The following is a 14669-nucleotide window of genomic DNA, read 5'->3' as shown; positions in this document are numbered from 1 at the left end:
TTATGCCAAATATTACAATCAATCCACCATCAAACCATTCTATTATGCCAAATATTACAATCAATCCACCATCAAACCATTCTATTATGCCAAATATTACAATCAATCCACCATCAAACCATTCTATTATGCCAAATATTACAATCAATCCACCATCAAACCATTCTATTATGCCAAATATTACAATCAATCCACCATCAAACCATTCTATTATGCCAAATATTACAATCAATCCACCATCAAACCACTATATTAATGCCAAATATTACAATCAATCCACCATCAAACCACTATATTAATGCCAAAAATTACAATCAATCCACCATCAAACCATTCTATTATGCCAAATATTACAATCAATCCACCATCAAACCATTCTATTATGCCAAATATTACAATCAATCCACCATCAAACCATTCTATTATGCCAAATATTACAATCAATCCACCATCAAACCACTATATTAATGCCAAAAATTACAATCAATCCACCATCAAACCATTCTATTATGCCAAATATTACAATCAATCCACCATCAAACCACTATATTAATGCCAAATATTACAATCAATCCACCATCAAACCATTCTATTAATGCCAAATAATATAATCAGTACACCATCAAACCATTCTATTAATGCCAAATAATATAATCAGTACACCATCAAACCATTATATTAATGCCAAATTCTATAATCAGTACACCATCAAAACAATAGCTTACTAGGGATTGTTTCATTATGCAGACAATAGAGTCTAGCCTACTAGATTATCCTTAGGCTATAGTGGCTTCGGAAAGTATTCAGACCCCTTGACCTTTTTCACATTTTGTTACGTTACAGCCTTATTCTGAAAATGACTCATTTGGTTTTTTTTCCGTCATCAATATCAACACAATTCCCCATAATGTCAAAGCAAAAACAGGTTTTTAGAAATGTTTTTATTAAAAATAAAAAACTGAAATATCACATTTACATAAGTATTCAGACCCTTTCCTCAGTACTTTGTTGAAGCACCTTTGGCAGCGATGACAGCATTGAGTCTTCTTGGGTATGACGCTACAAGCTCTAAGAACCTGTTTTCGCTTTGGCATTATGGGATATTGTGCACAGATTGCTGAAAGAAAAAAAATGCTGTAATAATATGGAAAAAGTCAAGGGGTCTGAATACTTTCCGAATGCACTTTACAGTATTTACTGGTAGCCCATTATATTACACATTGGAACTCAGACTCCCCGCTGTTGGGGCTATCCGTCTCATCAATCATAGGCTTAGAAGTGTTCTCAGAAGGGGTATCACTCTCATGAGCGCCACTGGGTCTCAGGCAGTCATCAGCTTGGTATTATGGAAGAGGAGGAAGGCCAGTACTCTAAGTAGAGGAACTGTCACTCTTCTGGAGAGGAGGAGGAGGGCCAGCACTCTCACTAGAGGAACTGTCACTATTCTGAAGAGGAGGAGGAGGGCCAGCACTCTGACTACAGGCCCTGACACTCTTCTGGTGAGGAGGAGGAGGGCCAGCACTCTCACTAGAGGAACTATCACTCTTCTGGAGAGGAGGAGGAGGAGGGCTAGCACTCTCAATAGAGGAACTGTCACTATTCTGAAGAGGAGGAGGAGGGCCAGCACTCTGACTAGAGGCCATGTCACTCTTCTGGTGAGGAGGAGGAGGGACAGCACTCTCACTAGAGGAACTGTCATTCTTCTGGCGAGGAGGAGGAGGGCCAGCACTCTTACTAGAGGCGCTGTCACTCTTCTGAAGAGGAGGAGGAGGGCCAGCACTCTCACTAGAGGAACTGTCACTCTTCTGAAGAGAAGGAGGAGGGCCAGCACTCTCACTAGAGGAACTGTCGCTCTTCTGAAGAGGAGGAGGATGGCCAGCACTCTCAATAGAGGAACTGTCACTCTTCTGGAGAGGAGGAGGAGGAGGGCCAGCACTCTTACTAGAGGAACTGTCACTTTTCTGAGGAGGAGGAGGAGGTGGGCCGGCACTCTCACTAGATGAACTATCACTTTTATGGCGAGGAGGAGGAGGTCCAACACTCGGACTAGAGGAACTGTCACTCTTCTGGCGAGGAGGAGAAGGAGGGCCAGCACTCTGACTAGAGGAACTGTCACTTTTCTGGAGAGAAGGAGGAGGGCAAGCACTCTCACTTGAGGAACTGTCACTCTTCTGAGGAGGAGGAGGAGGAGGAGGGCCAGCACTCTGACTAGAGGAACTGTAACTATTCTGGCGTGGAGGAGGAGGTGGGCCGGCTCTCTCACTAGATGAACTATCAATCTTCTGGAGAAGAGGAGAAGGAGGGTCAGCACACTTACTAGAAGAACTGTCACTTTTATGGCGAGGAGGAGGAGGAGGTCCAGCACTCGGACTAGAGGAACTGTCACTCTTCTGGAGAGGTGGATGAGGAGGGCCAGCACTCTGACTAGAGGAACTGTCACTTTTCTGGAGAGAAGGAGGAGGGCAAGCACTCTCACTTGAGGAACTGTCACTCTTCTGAGGAGAAGGAGGAGGGCCAGCACTCTCACTAGAGGAACTGTCGCTCTTCTGAAGAGGAGGAGGATGGCCAGCACTCTCAATAGAGGAACTGTCACTCTTCTGGAGAGGAGGAGGAGGAGGGCCAGCACTCTTACTAGAGGAACTGTCACTTTTCTGAGGAGGAGGAGGAGGTGGGCCGGCACTCTCACTAGATGAACTATCACTTTTATGGCGAGGAGGAGGAGGTCCAACACTCGGACTAGAGGAACTGTCACTCTTCTGGCGAGGAGGAGAAGGAGGGCCAGCACTCTGACTAGAGGAACTGTCACTTTTCTGGAGAGAAGGAGGAGGGCAAGCACTCTCACTTGAGGAACTGTCACTCTTCTGAGGAGGAGGAGGAGGAGGAGGGCCAGCACTCTGACTAGAGGAACTGTAACTATTCTGGCGTGGAGGAGGAGGTGGGCCGGCTCTCTCACTAGATGAACTATCAATCTTCTGGAGAAGAGGAGAAGGAGGGTCAGCACACTTACTAGAAGAACTGTCACTTTTATGGCGAGGAGGAGGAGGAGGTCCAGCACTCGGACTAGAGGAACTGTCACTCTTCTGGAGAGGTGGATGAGGAGGGCCAGCACTCTGACTAGAGGAACTGTCACTTTTCTGGAGAGAAGGAGGAGGGCAAGCACTCTCACTTGAGGAACTGTCACTCTTCTGAGGAGAAGGAGGAGGGCCAGCACTCTCACTAGAGGAACTGTCGCTCTTCTGAAGAGGAGGAGGATGGCCAGCACTCTCAATAGAGGAACTGTCACTCTTCAGGAGAGGAGGAGGAGAAGGGCCAGCACTCTTACTAGAGGAACTGTCACTTTTCTGAGGAGGAGGAGGAGGTGGGCCGGCACTCTCACTAGATGAACTATCACTTTTATGGCAAGGAGGAGGAGGTCCAACACTCGGACTAGAGGAACTGTCACTCTTCTGGCGAGGAGGAGAAGGAGGGCCAGCACTCTGACTAGAGGAACTGTCACTTTTCTGGAGAGAAGGAGGAGGGCAAGCACTCTCACTTGAGGAACTGTCACTCTTCTGAGGAGGAGGAGGAGGAGGAGGGCCAGCACTCTGACTAGAGGAACTGTAACTATTCTGGCGTGGAGGAGGAGGTGGGCCGGCTCTCTCACTAGATGAACTATCAATCTTCTGGAGAAGAGGAGAAGGAGGGTCAGCACACTTACTAGAAGAACTGTCACTTTTATGGCGAGGAGGAGGAGGAGGTCCAGCACTCGGACTAGAGGAACTGTCACTCTTCTGGAGAGGTGGATGAGGAGGGCCAGCACTCTGACTAGAGGAACTGTCACTTTTCTGGAGAGAAGGAGGAGGGCAAGCACTCTCACTTGAGGAACTGTCACTCTTCTGAGGAGAAGGAGGAGGGCCAGCACTCTCACTAGAGGAACTGTCGCTCTTCTGAAGAGGAGGAGGATGGCCAGCACTCTCAATAGAGGAACTGTCACTCTTCTGGAGAGGAGGAGGAGGAGGGCCAGCACTCTTACTAGAGGAACTGTCACTTTTCTGAGGAGGAGGAGGAGGTGGGCCGGCACTCTCACTAGATGAACTATCACTTTTATGGCGAGGAGGAGGAGGTCCAACACTCGGACTAGAGGAACTGTCACTCTTCTGGCGAGGAGGAGAAGGAGGGCCAGCACTCTGACTAGAGGAACTGTCACTTTTCTGGAGAGAAGGAGGAGGGCAAGCACTCTCACTTGAGGAACTGTCACTCTTCTGAGGAGGAGGAGGAGGAGGAGGGCCAGCACTCTGACTAGAGGAACTGTAACTATTCTGGCGTGGAGGAGGAGGTGGGCCGGCTCTCTCACTAGATGAACTATCAATCTTCTGGAGAAGAGGAGAAGGAGGGTCAGCACACTTACTAGAAGAACTGTCACTTTTATGGCGAGGAGGAGGAGGAGGTCCAGCACTCGGACTAGAGGAACTGTCACTCTTCTGGAGAGGTGAATGAGGAGGGCCAGCGCTCTCAATAGAGGAACTGTCAATCTTCTGGAGAGGAGGAGGAGGTCCAGCACTCGGACTAGAGGAACTGTCACTCTTCTGGAGAGGTGGATGAGGAGGGCCAGCACTCTGACTAGAGGAACTATCACTTTTCTGGAGAGAAGGAGGAGGGTCAGCACTCATACTAGAGGACCTGTCACTCTTCTGAAGAGGAGGAGTGCCAGCACTCTCACTAGAGGAACTGTCACTCTTCTGGCGAGGAGGAGGAGGAAGGACGGCACACTCACTAGATGAACTATCACTCTTCTGGAGAAGAGGCTGAGGAGGGCCAGCACTCTTACTAAAGGAACTGTCACTTTTCTGAAGAAGAGGAGGAGGGCCAGCACTCTCACTTGAGGAACTGTCACTTTTATGGCGAGGAGGAGGTCCAGCACTCTGACTAGAGGAACTGTCACTCTTCTGGCGAGGAGGAGAATGAGGGCCAGCACTCTCACTAGAGGAACTATCACTCTTCTGAAGAGGAGTAGAAGGAGGGCCAACAATCTCACTAGAGGAACTGTCACTCTTCTGAAGAGGAGGAGAAGGAGCGCCAGCACTCTCACTAGAGGAAATGTCACTTTTATGGCAAGGAGGAGGAGAAGGGCCAGCACTCTCACTAGAGGAACTGTCACTCGTCTGGAGATGCGGAGGAGGAGGAGGAAGGCCAGCACTTTCACTAGAGGAACTGTCACTCTTCTGGAGAGGAGGAGAAAGAGGGCCCGCACTCTCACTAGATGAAGTGTCACTCTTCTGGAGAGGAGGAGAAGGAGGGCCAGCACTCTCACTAGAGGAACTGTCACTCGTCTGGAGAGGCGGAGGCGGAGGAGGAGGAGGAGGGCCAGCACTCTCACTTGAGGAACTGTCACTCTTCTGAGAAGGAGGAGGAGGAGGAGGGCCAGCACTCTGACTAGAGTAACTGTACCTATTCTGGCGTGGAGGAGGAGGTGGGCCGGCACTCTCACTAGATGAACTATCGCTCTTCTGGAGAAGAGGAGAAAGAGGGCCAGCATTCTTACTAGAAGAACTGTCCCTTTTATGGCGAGGAGGAGGAGGAGGTCCAGCACTCGGACTAGAGGAACTGTCACTCTTCTGGAGAGGTGAATGAGGAGGGCCAGCGCTCTCAATAGAGGAACTGTCAATCTTCTGGAGAGGAGGAGGAGGTCCAGCACTCGGACTAGAGGAACGGTCACTCTTCTGGAGATGTGAAGGAGGAGGGCCAGCACTCTCAATAGAGGAACTGTCAATCTTCTGGAGAGGAGGAGGGCCAGCACTCTCACTAGATGAAATGTCACTCTTCTAAAGAGGAGGAGAAGGAGGACCAGCACTCTCACTAGAGGAACTGTCACTCGTCTGGAGAGGAGGAGAAGGAGCGCCAGCACTCTCACTAGAGGAAATGTCACTTTTATGGCAAGGAGGACGAGGAGTTCCAGCACTCTGACTAGAGGATCTGTCACTCTTCTGGAGAGGAGGAGGAAGGGGGCCAGCACTCTGACTAGAATAACTGTCAATCTTCTGGAGAGGAGGAGAAGGATGGCCAGCACTCTCACTAGAGGAACTGACACTCTTCTGAAGAGGAGGAGGAGGGCCAGCACTCTCACTAGAGTAACTGTATCTCTTCTGGCGAGGAGGAGGAGGAAGGCCAGCACTCTCATTAGAGGAACTGTCACTCTTCTGGAGAGGAGGAGGAGGAGGGACAGCACTCTTACTAAAGGAACTGCCACTCTTCTGAAGAGGAGGAGGAGAGCCAGCACTCTCAATAGAGGAACTGTCACTCTTCTAGAGAGGAGGAGTAGGAGGGCCAGCACTCTCACTAGAGGAACTGTCACTTTCTGAAGAGAAGGAGGAGGGCAAGCACTCTCAGTTGAGGACCTGTCAGTCTTCTGGGGAGGAGGAAGGGGTCCAGCACACCTACTAGAGTAACTGTCACTCTTCTGAAGAGTAGGAGGAGTGCAAGCACTCTCACTAGAGAAACTGTCACTTTTATGGCAAGGAGGAGGATGTCCAGCACTCTGACTAGAGGAACTGTCAATCTTCTGGAGAGGAGAAGGAGTGCCAGCACTTTGACTAGAGGAACTGTCACTCTTCTGGAGAGGAGGAGGAGTAGGACCAGCACTCTCACTAGAGGAACTGTCACTCTACTGGAGAGGAGGAGAATGAGGGCCAGCACTCTCACTAGAGGAACTGTCATTCTTCTGTTGAAGAGGGGGAGGAGGGCCAGCACTCGTACTAGAGGAACTGTCACTCATCTGGAGAAGTGGAGGAGGATGGCCAGCATTCTCAGTAGAGGAACTGTCACTCTACTGGAGAGGAGGAGAATGAGGGCCAGCACTCTCACTAGAGGAACTGTCATTATTCTGGCGAGGAGGAGAAGGAGGGCCAGCACTCTGACTAGAGGAACTGTTACTATTCTGGAGAGGAGGAGGTGGAGGGCCAGCACTCTCACTAGAGGAACTGTCACTCTTCTGGAGAGGAGGTGATAGTCCAGCACTCTCACTAGAGGAACCCTCACTCTTCTGAAAAGGAGTAGAGGGGCATCACTCTCACTAGAGTAATTTCACTCTTCTGGAGACGAGAAGTAGGAGGCCATCACTTTGACTAGAGGAACTGTTACTCTTCTGGATAGGAGGAGAATGAGGTCAAGCACTCTCACTAGAGGAACTGTTACTCTTCTGGATAGGAGGAGAATGAGGTCAAGCACTCTCACTAGAGGAACTGTCACTATTCTGTAGAAGAGGAGGAGGCCAGCACTCTCACTAGAGGAACTGTCACTCTTCTGGAGAGGAGGAGGAGGAGGGCCAGCGCTCTCACTAGAGGAACTGTCACTATTCTGGGGGGGAGGAGGAGGTTGGCCAATACTCTCACTAGAGTTCTTAATGTTTTGTCCAATCAGTGTATGTTGCGTTGTTTAATACGTGTTTCCTCCCTGCTTTGCCCTCCCTGCCCTGGGTGTCCTTCCTGTACAATCTGCATACTAACACACAATAACCGTCAATCTTAGAATGATCAAGTGTAAAAAATGGAAAAGACTGTTGTACAACATGGCTGATCCCTGTGTGTCCCTCTCCTCGTCCTGAAGCTCTCACGGCAGCAGGGGGCCGGGGTAAGCTAGACGTTTGCAGGCTGCTGCTGGAGCAGGGAGCAGCGGTGGCTCAGCCCAACAGACAAGGCATGGTGCCCCTGTTCAGTGCTGTCCGACAGGGAAACTGGCAGGTGAGACTGAGTGCACCCTTTATATTGCACTACTTTTGACCCAAACACTTAATCAGACGAAGAGAGATTGAGCGGCCATGTTGACAGAAACAGGCTGTTGTGTGGTGACGATAGTCTTGTCCTCTCTCAGATTGTGGACCTTCTCCTGACACACGGAGCGGAGGTGAACCTCGCAGACAAGCAGAGCCGAACACCTCTGATGATGGCTGCCTCAGAGGGTCACCTGGGCACTGTGGAGTTCCTACTGGCACAGGGTGAGGGTTCGGAGGAAGACATCCACTCATTCCACTCATTCCTGCTGTCCTTTCATCTTTTGAATTATATACAGCAAACTCTCAAGAAACTTTTGTTAAACACAATCACCAAAGCATTGACAGTACTTTATTTTACCAATTTACCTTTTACTCCCAATGCTGACCTGTAATCCCTGACCCCTCTGATCCACCTGCCAGGTGCGTCTCTGCCTCTGATGGACAAGGAGGGGTTAACAGCTCTGAGCTGGGCGTGTCTGAAGGGACACCTGCACGTGGTGCGCTGTCTGGTGGAGAGGGGGGCTGCTACAGACCATGCTGATAAGAATGGACGCACGCCCCTCGACCTGGCCTCCTTCTACGGGGACTCAGAGATGGTGAGTGGATGTACAACATTACGAAGAAATGTGTTCAAGTATATAAGTATAGTTATATTTGTGTATATTTTGCTAGCAGTAACTCTCCCAAATGTTAATACCATCCTATGATCCTGCTCTGATGAAACACATTCCTCCCTCTTCCCCAATGTCCTTGCCCCTGTCCTCCCTCCCCCCAATGTCCTCGCTCCTCCCCACTGTCCTCCCTCCTCCCCACTGTCCTCCCTCCTCCCCACTGTCCTCCCTCCTCCCCACTGTCCTCCCTCCTCCCCATTGTCCTCGCTCCTCCTCATTGTCCTTGCCACTGTCCTCCCTCCCCCCCACTGTCCTCGCTCCTTACCCACTGTCCATGCCCCTGTCCTCGCTCCTCCCCATTGTCCACGCCACTGTCCTCCCTCCCCCCCACTGTCCTCGCTCCTTACCCACTGTCCACACCCCTGTCCTCGCTCCTCCCCATTGTTCTTGCCATTGTCCTCCCTCTTCCCCAATGTCCTTGCCCCTGTCCTCCCTCCCCCCCAATGTCCTCGCTCCTCCCCACTGTCCTCCCTCCTCCCCACTGTCCTCCCTCCTCCCCACTGTCCTCCCTCCTCCCCACTGTCCTCCCTCCTCCCCACTGTCCTCCCTCCTCCCCACTGTCCTCCCTCCTCCCACCTGTCCTCCCTCCTCCCCACTGTCCTCCCTCCTCCCCACTGTCCTCCCTCCTCCCCACTGTCCTCCCTCCTCCCCACTGTCCTCCCTCCTCCCTATTGTCCTTGTCACTGTCCTCCCTCCCCCCCACTGTCCTCGCTCCTTCCCACTGTCCTCGCTCCTTACCCACTGTCCTCCCTCCTCCCCACTGTCCTCCCTACTCCCCACTGTCCTCGCTACTTACCCACTGTCCACCCCCCTGTCCTCCCTCCTTACCCTCTGTCCTCCCTCCTCCCCACTGTCCTCCCTCCTCCCCTCTGTCCTCACTCCTCCCCACTGTCCTCCCTCCTCCCCACTGTCCTCCCTCCTCACCACTGTCCTCCCTCCTCCCCACTGTCCTCCCTCCTCCCAACTGTCCTCGCCCCTGTCCTACCCCATCCCCACTGTCCTGCCTCCTCCCTACTGTCCACGCCCCTGTCCTCCCTCCTCCCCACTGTCCTCGCTCCTTACCCACTGTCCTCCCTCCTCCCCACTGTCCTCCCTACTCTCCACTGTCCTCGCTACTTACCCACTGTCCACCCCCCTGTCCTCCCTCCTCCCCACTGTCCTCCCTCCTCCCCACTGTCCTCGCTCCTCTCCACTGTCCTCCCTCCTCCCCACTGTCCTCCCTCCTCCCCACTGTCCTCCCTCCTCCCTACTGTCCTCGCTCCTCCCCACTGTCCTCCCTCCTCCCCACTGTCCTCGCCCCTGTCCTCCCCACTGTCCTCCCTCCTTCCCACTGTCCTCCCTCCTCCCCACTGTCCTCGCCCCTGTCCTACCTCATCCACACTGTCCTCCCTCCTCCCCACTGTCCTCGCCCCTGTCCTACCTCCTCCCTCCTTACCCACTGTCCTCCCTCCTCCCCACTGTCCTCCCTCCTCCCCTCTGTCCTCACTCCTCCCTACTGTCCTCCCTCCTCCCCACTGTCCTCCCTCCTCTCCACTGTCCTCCCTCCTCCCCACTGTCCTCGCTCCTCCCCACTGTCCTCGCCCCTGTCCTCCCTCCTCACCACTGTCCTCCCTCCTCCCTACTGTCCTCCCTCCTCCCAACTGTCCTCGCCCCTGTCCTACCTCCTCTCCACTGTCCTCGCTCCTTACCCACTGTCCTCCCTCCTCCCCACTGTCCTCCCTCATCCCCACTGTCCTCGCTACTTACCCACTGTCCACACCCCTGTCCTCCCTCCTCCCCACTGTCCTCGCTACTTACCCACTGTCCACACCCCTGTCCTCCCTCCTCCCCACTGTCCTCCCTCCTCCCCACTGTCCTCCCTCCTCCCCACTGTCCTCCCTCCTCCCCATTGTCCTTGTCACTGTCCTACCTCCTCCCCACTGTCCTCGCTCCCTACCCACTGTCTTCGCCCCTGTCCTACCTCCTCCCCACTGTCCTCGCTCCTTACCCACTGTCCTCGCCCCTGTCCTACCTCCTCCCCACTGTCCTCGCTCCTTACCCACTGTCCTCCCTCCTCCCCACTGTCCTCCCTCCTCCCAACTGTCCTCGCTCCTCCCCACTGTCCTCGCTCCTCCCCACTGTCCTCCATTCTCCACCTGTTCTCCTGCCCCCCTGTTCTCCATCCTCCCCCCTGTTTTCCCTCCCCCATTCTCATTCCTCCCTACTGTCCTCCATCCTCTACCTGTTCTACCTCTTCCCCTGCTCTCCCTCCTCCCCCCCTTCTCCCTCCATTCTCCCTCCCCTCATTCTCACATCCTCCGTACTGTCCTCGGTCCTCCACCCGTTCTCCCTCCCCCTGTTCTCCCCCCACCCCCTGTCTGCTGTCTGTCCTCGCAGGTCCAGTTCTTAGTGGACCAGGGGGTGATGATAGAGCATGTGGACTACAGTGGGATGTGTCCTCTGGACCGGGCCGTGGGCTGCAGGAACACGTCCGTGGTGGTCACCCTGCTCAAGAAGGGAGCCAAGATAGGTATTGAGAATGGACTTGGACCAGTGTTAGACTGGAAGTCAATAGATTTTGGACAGGGGCTGTCCAAAATCGGCCCTGGTCAAAACTAGTGCACTGTGGGGTAAAGGGTACCCTTCTAGATGCAGCCAAAATTTGACACAATTCAAAGACTATCCATGCTGCAGTAGGATGACACAGCAATACAGAATCTGCATCCTAAATGGCAACCTAATTTCTTATATAGTGCACTACTATTGACCAGAAGTAGTGGACTAAATACAGAACACAGGGCCATTTGGGATGCAACTTGTTACTGTCTCTTTGGAGCTGAGCAAACAACTGAACCCCACTGTTTTGTATGTTCCCCCTGCTGCTCCTGGTGCACCATACTGCTTGTCTTCTCTGTTCTCTCTGGCTAGTCCTTCCTCAGATCTGTAGATGTTTCTGTGTTGTTCTACTGTGTCCTCCTGTAGTATTTCTCTGTCCTCTCTGGCTAGTCCTTCCTCAGATCTGTAGATGTGTCAGTGTTGTTATACTGTGTCCTCCTGTAGTATTTATCTACTCTCTTGCTAGTCCTTCCTCAGATCTGTAGATGTTTCAGTGTTGTTATACTGTGTCCTCCTGTAGTATTTATCTACTCTCTGGCTAGTCCTTCCTCAGATCTGTAGATGTTTCTCTGTTGTTCTACTGTGTCCTCCTGTAGTATTTCTCTGTCCTCTCTGGCTAGTCCTTCCTCAGATCTGTAGATGTGTCAGTGTTGTTATACTGTGTCCTCCTGTAGTATTTATCTACTCTCTGGCTAGTCCTTCCTCAGATCTGTAGATGTTTCTCTGTTGTTCTACTATTTCCTCCTGTAGTATTTCTCTACTCTCTGGCTAGTCCTTCCTCGGATCTGTAGATGTTTCTGTGTTGTTCTACTGTTTCCTCCTGTAGTATTTATCTACTCTCTTGCTAGTCCTTCCTCAGATCTGTAGATGTTTCAGTGTTGTTATACTGTGTCCTCCTGTAGTATTTCTCTACTCTCTGGCTAGTCCTTCCTCAGATCTGTAGATGTTTCTGTGTTGTTCTAGTGTGTCCTCCTGTAGTATTTCTCTGTTCTCTCTGGCTAGTCCTTCCTCAGATCTGTAGATGTTTCTGTGTTGTTCTACTGTGTCCTCCTGTAGTATGTCTCTGTTCTCTCTGGCTAGTCCTTCCTCAGATCTGTAGATGTTTCTGTGTTGTTCTACTTTTTCCTCCTGTAGTATTTCTCTACTCTCTGGCTAGTCCTTCCTCTGATCTGTAGATGTTTCTGTGTTGTTATACTGTGTCCTCCAGTAGTATGTCTCTGTTCTCTCTGGCTAGTCCTTCCTCAGATCTGTAGATGTTTCTGTGTTGTTCTACTGTTTCCTCCTGTAGTATTTCTCTACTCTCTGGCTAGTCCTTCCTCGGATCTGTAGATGTTTCTGTGTTGTTATACTGTGTCCTCCAGTAGTATGTCTCTGTTCTCTCTGGCTAGTCCTTCCTCAGATCTGTAGATGTTTCTGTGTTGTTATACTGTGTCCTCCAGTAGTATGTCTCTGTTCTCTCTGGCTAGTCCTTCCTCAGATCTGTAGATGTTTCTGTGTTGTTATACTGTGTCCTGTAGTATTTCTCTGTTCTCTCTGGCTAGTCCTTCCTCAGATCTGTAGATGTTTCTGTGTTGTTATACTGTGTCCTTCTGTAGTATTTCTCTGTTCTCTCTGGCTAGTCCTTCCTCAGATCTGTAGATGTTTCTGTGTTGTTATGCTGTGTCCTCCTGTAGTATTTCTCTGTTCTCTCTGGCTAGTCCTTCCTCAGATCTGTAGATGTTTCTGTGTTGTTCTACTGTATCCTCCTGCAGTATTTATCTGTTCTCTCTGGCTAGTCCTTTGTCAGATCTGTAGATGTTTCTGTGCTGTTCTACTGTGTCCTCCTGTAGTATTTCTCTGTTCTCTCTGGCTAGTCCTTCCTCAGATCTGTAGATGTTTCTGTGTTCTACTTTTTCCTCCTGCAGTATTTATCTGTTCTCTCTGGCTAGTCCTTCGTCAGATCTGTAGATGTTTCTGTGTTGTTCTACTGTATCCTCCTGCAGTATTTCTCTGTTCTCTCTGGCTAGTCCTTCCTCAGATCTGTAGATGTTTCTGTGTTGTTCTACTGTGTCCTCCTGTAGTATTTCTCTGTTCTCCCTGGCTAGTCCTTCCTCAGATCTGTAGATGTTTCTGTGTTGTTATGCTGTGTCCTCCTGTAGTATTTCTCTGTTCTCTCTGGCTAGTCCTTCCTCAGATCTGTAGATGTTTCTGTGTTATTCTACTGTTTCCTCCTGCAGTATTTCTCTGTTCTCTCTGGCTAGTCCTTCGTCAGATCTGTAGATGTTTCTGTGTTGTTCTACTGTTTCCTCCTGTAGTATTTCTCTACTCTCTGGCTAGTCCTTCCTCGGATCTGTAGATGTTTCTGTGTTGTTATACTGTGTCCTCCAGTAGTATGTCTCTGTTCTCTCTGGCTAGTCCTTCCTCAGATCTGTAGATGTTTCAGTGTTGTTATACTGTGTCCTTCTGTAGTATTTCTCTGTTCTCCCTGGCTAGTCCTTCCTCAGATCTGTAGATGTTTCTGTGTTGTTATGCTGTGTCCTCCTGTAGTATTTCTCTGTTCTCTCTGGCTAGTCCTTCCTCAGATCTGTAGATGTTTCTGTGTTGTTCTACTGTATCCTCCTGCAGTATTTCTCTGTTCTCTCTGGCTAGTCCTTCGTCAGATCTGTAGATGTTTCTGTGCTGTTCTACTGTGTCCTCCTGTAGTATTTCTCTGTTCTCTCTGGCTAGTCCTTCCTCAGATCTGTAGATGTTTCTGTGTTGTTCTACTTTTTCCTCCTGCAGTATTTATCTGTTCTCTCTGGCTAGTCCTTCGTCAGATCTGTAGATGTTTCTGTGTTGTTCTACTGTATCCTCCTGCAGTATTTATCTGTTCTCTCTGGCTAGTCCTTCCTCAGATCTGTAGATGTTTCTGTGCTGTTCTACTGTGTCCTCCTGTAGTATTTCTCTGTTCTCTCTGGCTAGTCCTTCCTCAGATCTGTAGATGTTTCTGTGTTGTTCTACTATATCATCATGCATTATTTATCTGTTCTCTCTGGCTAGTCCTTCGTCAGATCTGTAGATGTTTCTGTGTTGTTCTACTATATCATCATGCATTATTTATCTGTTCTCTCTGGCTAGTCCTTCGTCAGATCTGTAGATGTTTCTGTGTTGTTCTACTGTTTCCTCCTGTAGTATTTCTCTGCTCTCTCTGGCTAGTCCTTCCTCGGATCTGTAGATGTTTCTGTGTTGTTCTACTGTGTCCTCCTGTAGTATTTCTCTGCTCTCTCTGGCTAGTCCTTCCTCAGATCTGTAGATGTTTCTGTGTTGTTATACTGTGTCCTCCTGTAGTATTTCTCTGTTCTCTCTGGCTAGTCCTTCATCGGATCTGTAGATGTTTCTGTGTTGTTATACTGTGTCCTGTAGTATTTCTCTGTTCTCTCTGGCTAGTCCTTCCTCAGATCTGTAGATGTTTCTGTTTAAATTATACTGTGTCCTCCTGTAGTATTTCTCTACTCTCTCTGGCTAGTCCTTCCTCAGATCTGAAGATGTTTCGGTGTTGTTCTACTTTTTCCTCCTGCAGTATTTATCTGTTCTCTCTGGCTAGTCCTTCCTCAGATCTGTAGATGTTTCTGTTTTGTTATACTGTTTCCTCCTGTAGTATTTATCTGTTCTCCCTGGCTAGTCCTTCCTCAGATCTG

The 14669-nt window shown here is 50.4% G+C and overlaps 1 protein-coding gene across 1 annotated transcript in view; it reads left to right on the top strand.

Moving 5' to 3' along the window:
- LOC110503130 (protein TANC2) overlaps positions 1-14669 on the top strand; it is a 173565-nt gene that overhangs the window by 148916 nt on the left and 9980 nt on the right. Inside the window, exons 18-21 of the mRNA XM_090217504.1 lie at positions 7582-7715; positions 7846-7969; positions 8168-8343; positions 10795-10927. Of these exons, the coding sequence (XP_090073630.1) occupies positions 7582-7715; positions 7846-7969; positions 8168-8343; positions 10795-10927 (567 nt within the window). The remainder of the gene's footprint in view (positions 1-7581; positions 7716-7845; positions 7970-8167; positions 8344-10794; positions 10928-14669) is intronic.

This window comes from Oncorhynchus mykiss, chromosome 23 (genome assembly GCF_057628025.1).
Source record: "Oncorhynchus mykiss isolate SJ-2025 chromosome 23, ASM5762802v1, whole genome shotgun sequence".
Classification (NCBI taxonomy): domain Eukaryota; kingdom Metazoa; phylum Chordata; class Actinopteri; order Salmoniformes; family Salmonidae; genus Oncorhynchus; species Oncorhynchus mykiss.
This window is presented reverse-complemented; position numbering and strand designations above follow the sequence as displayed.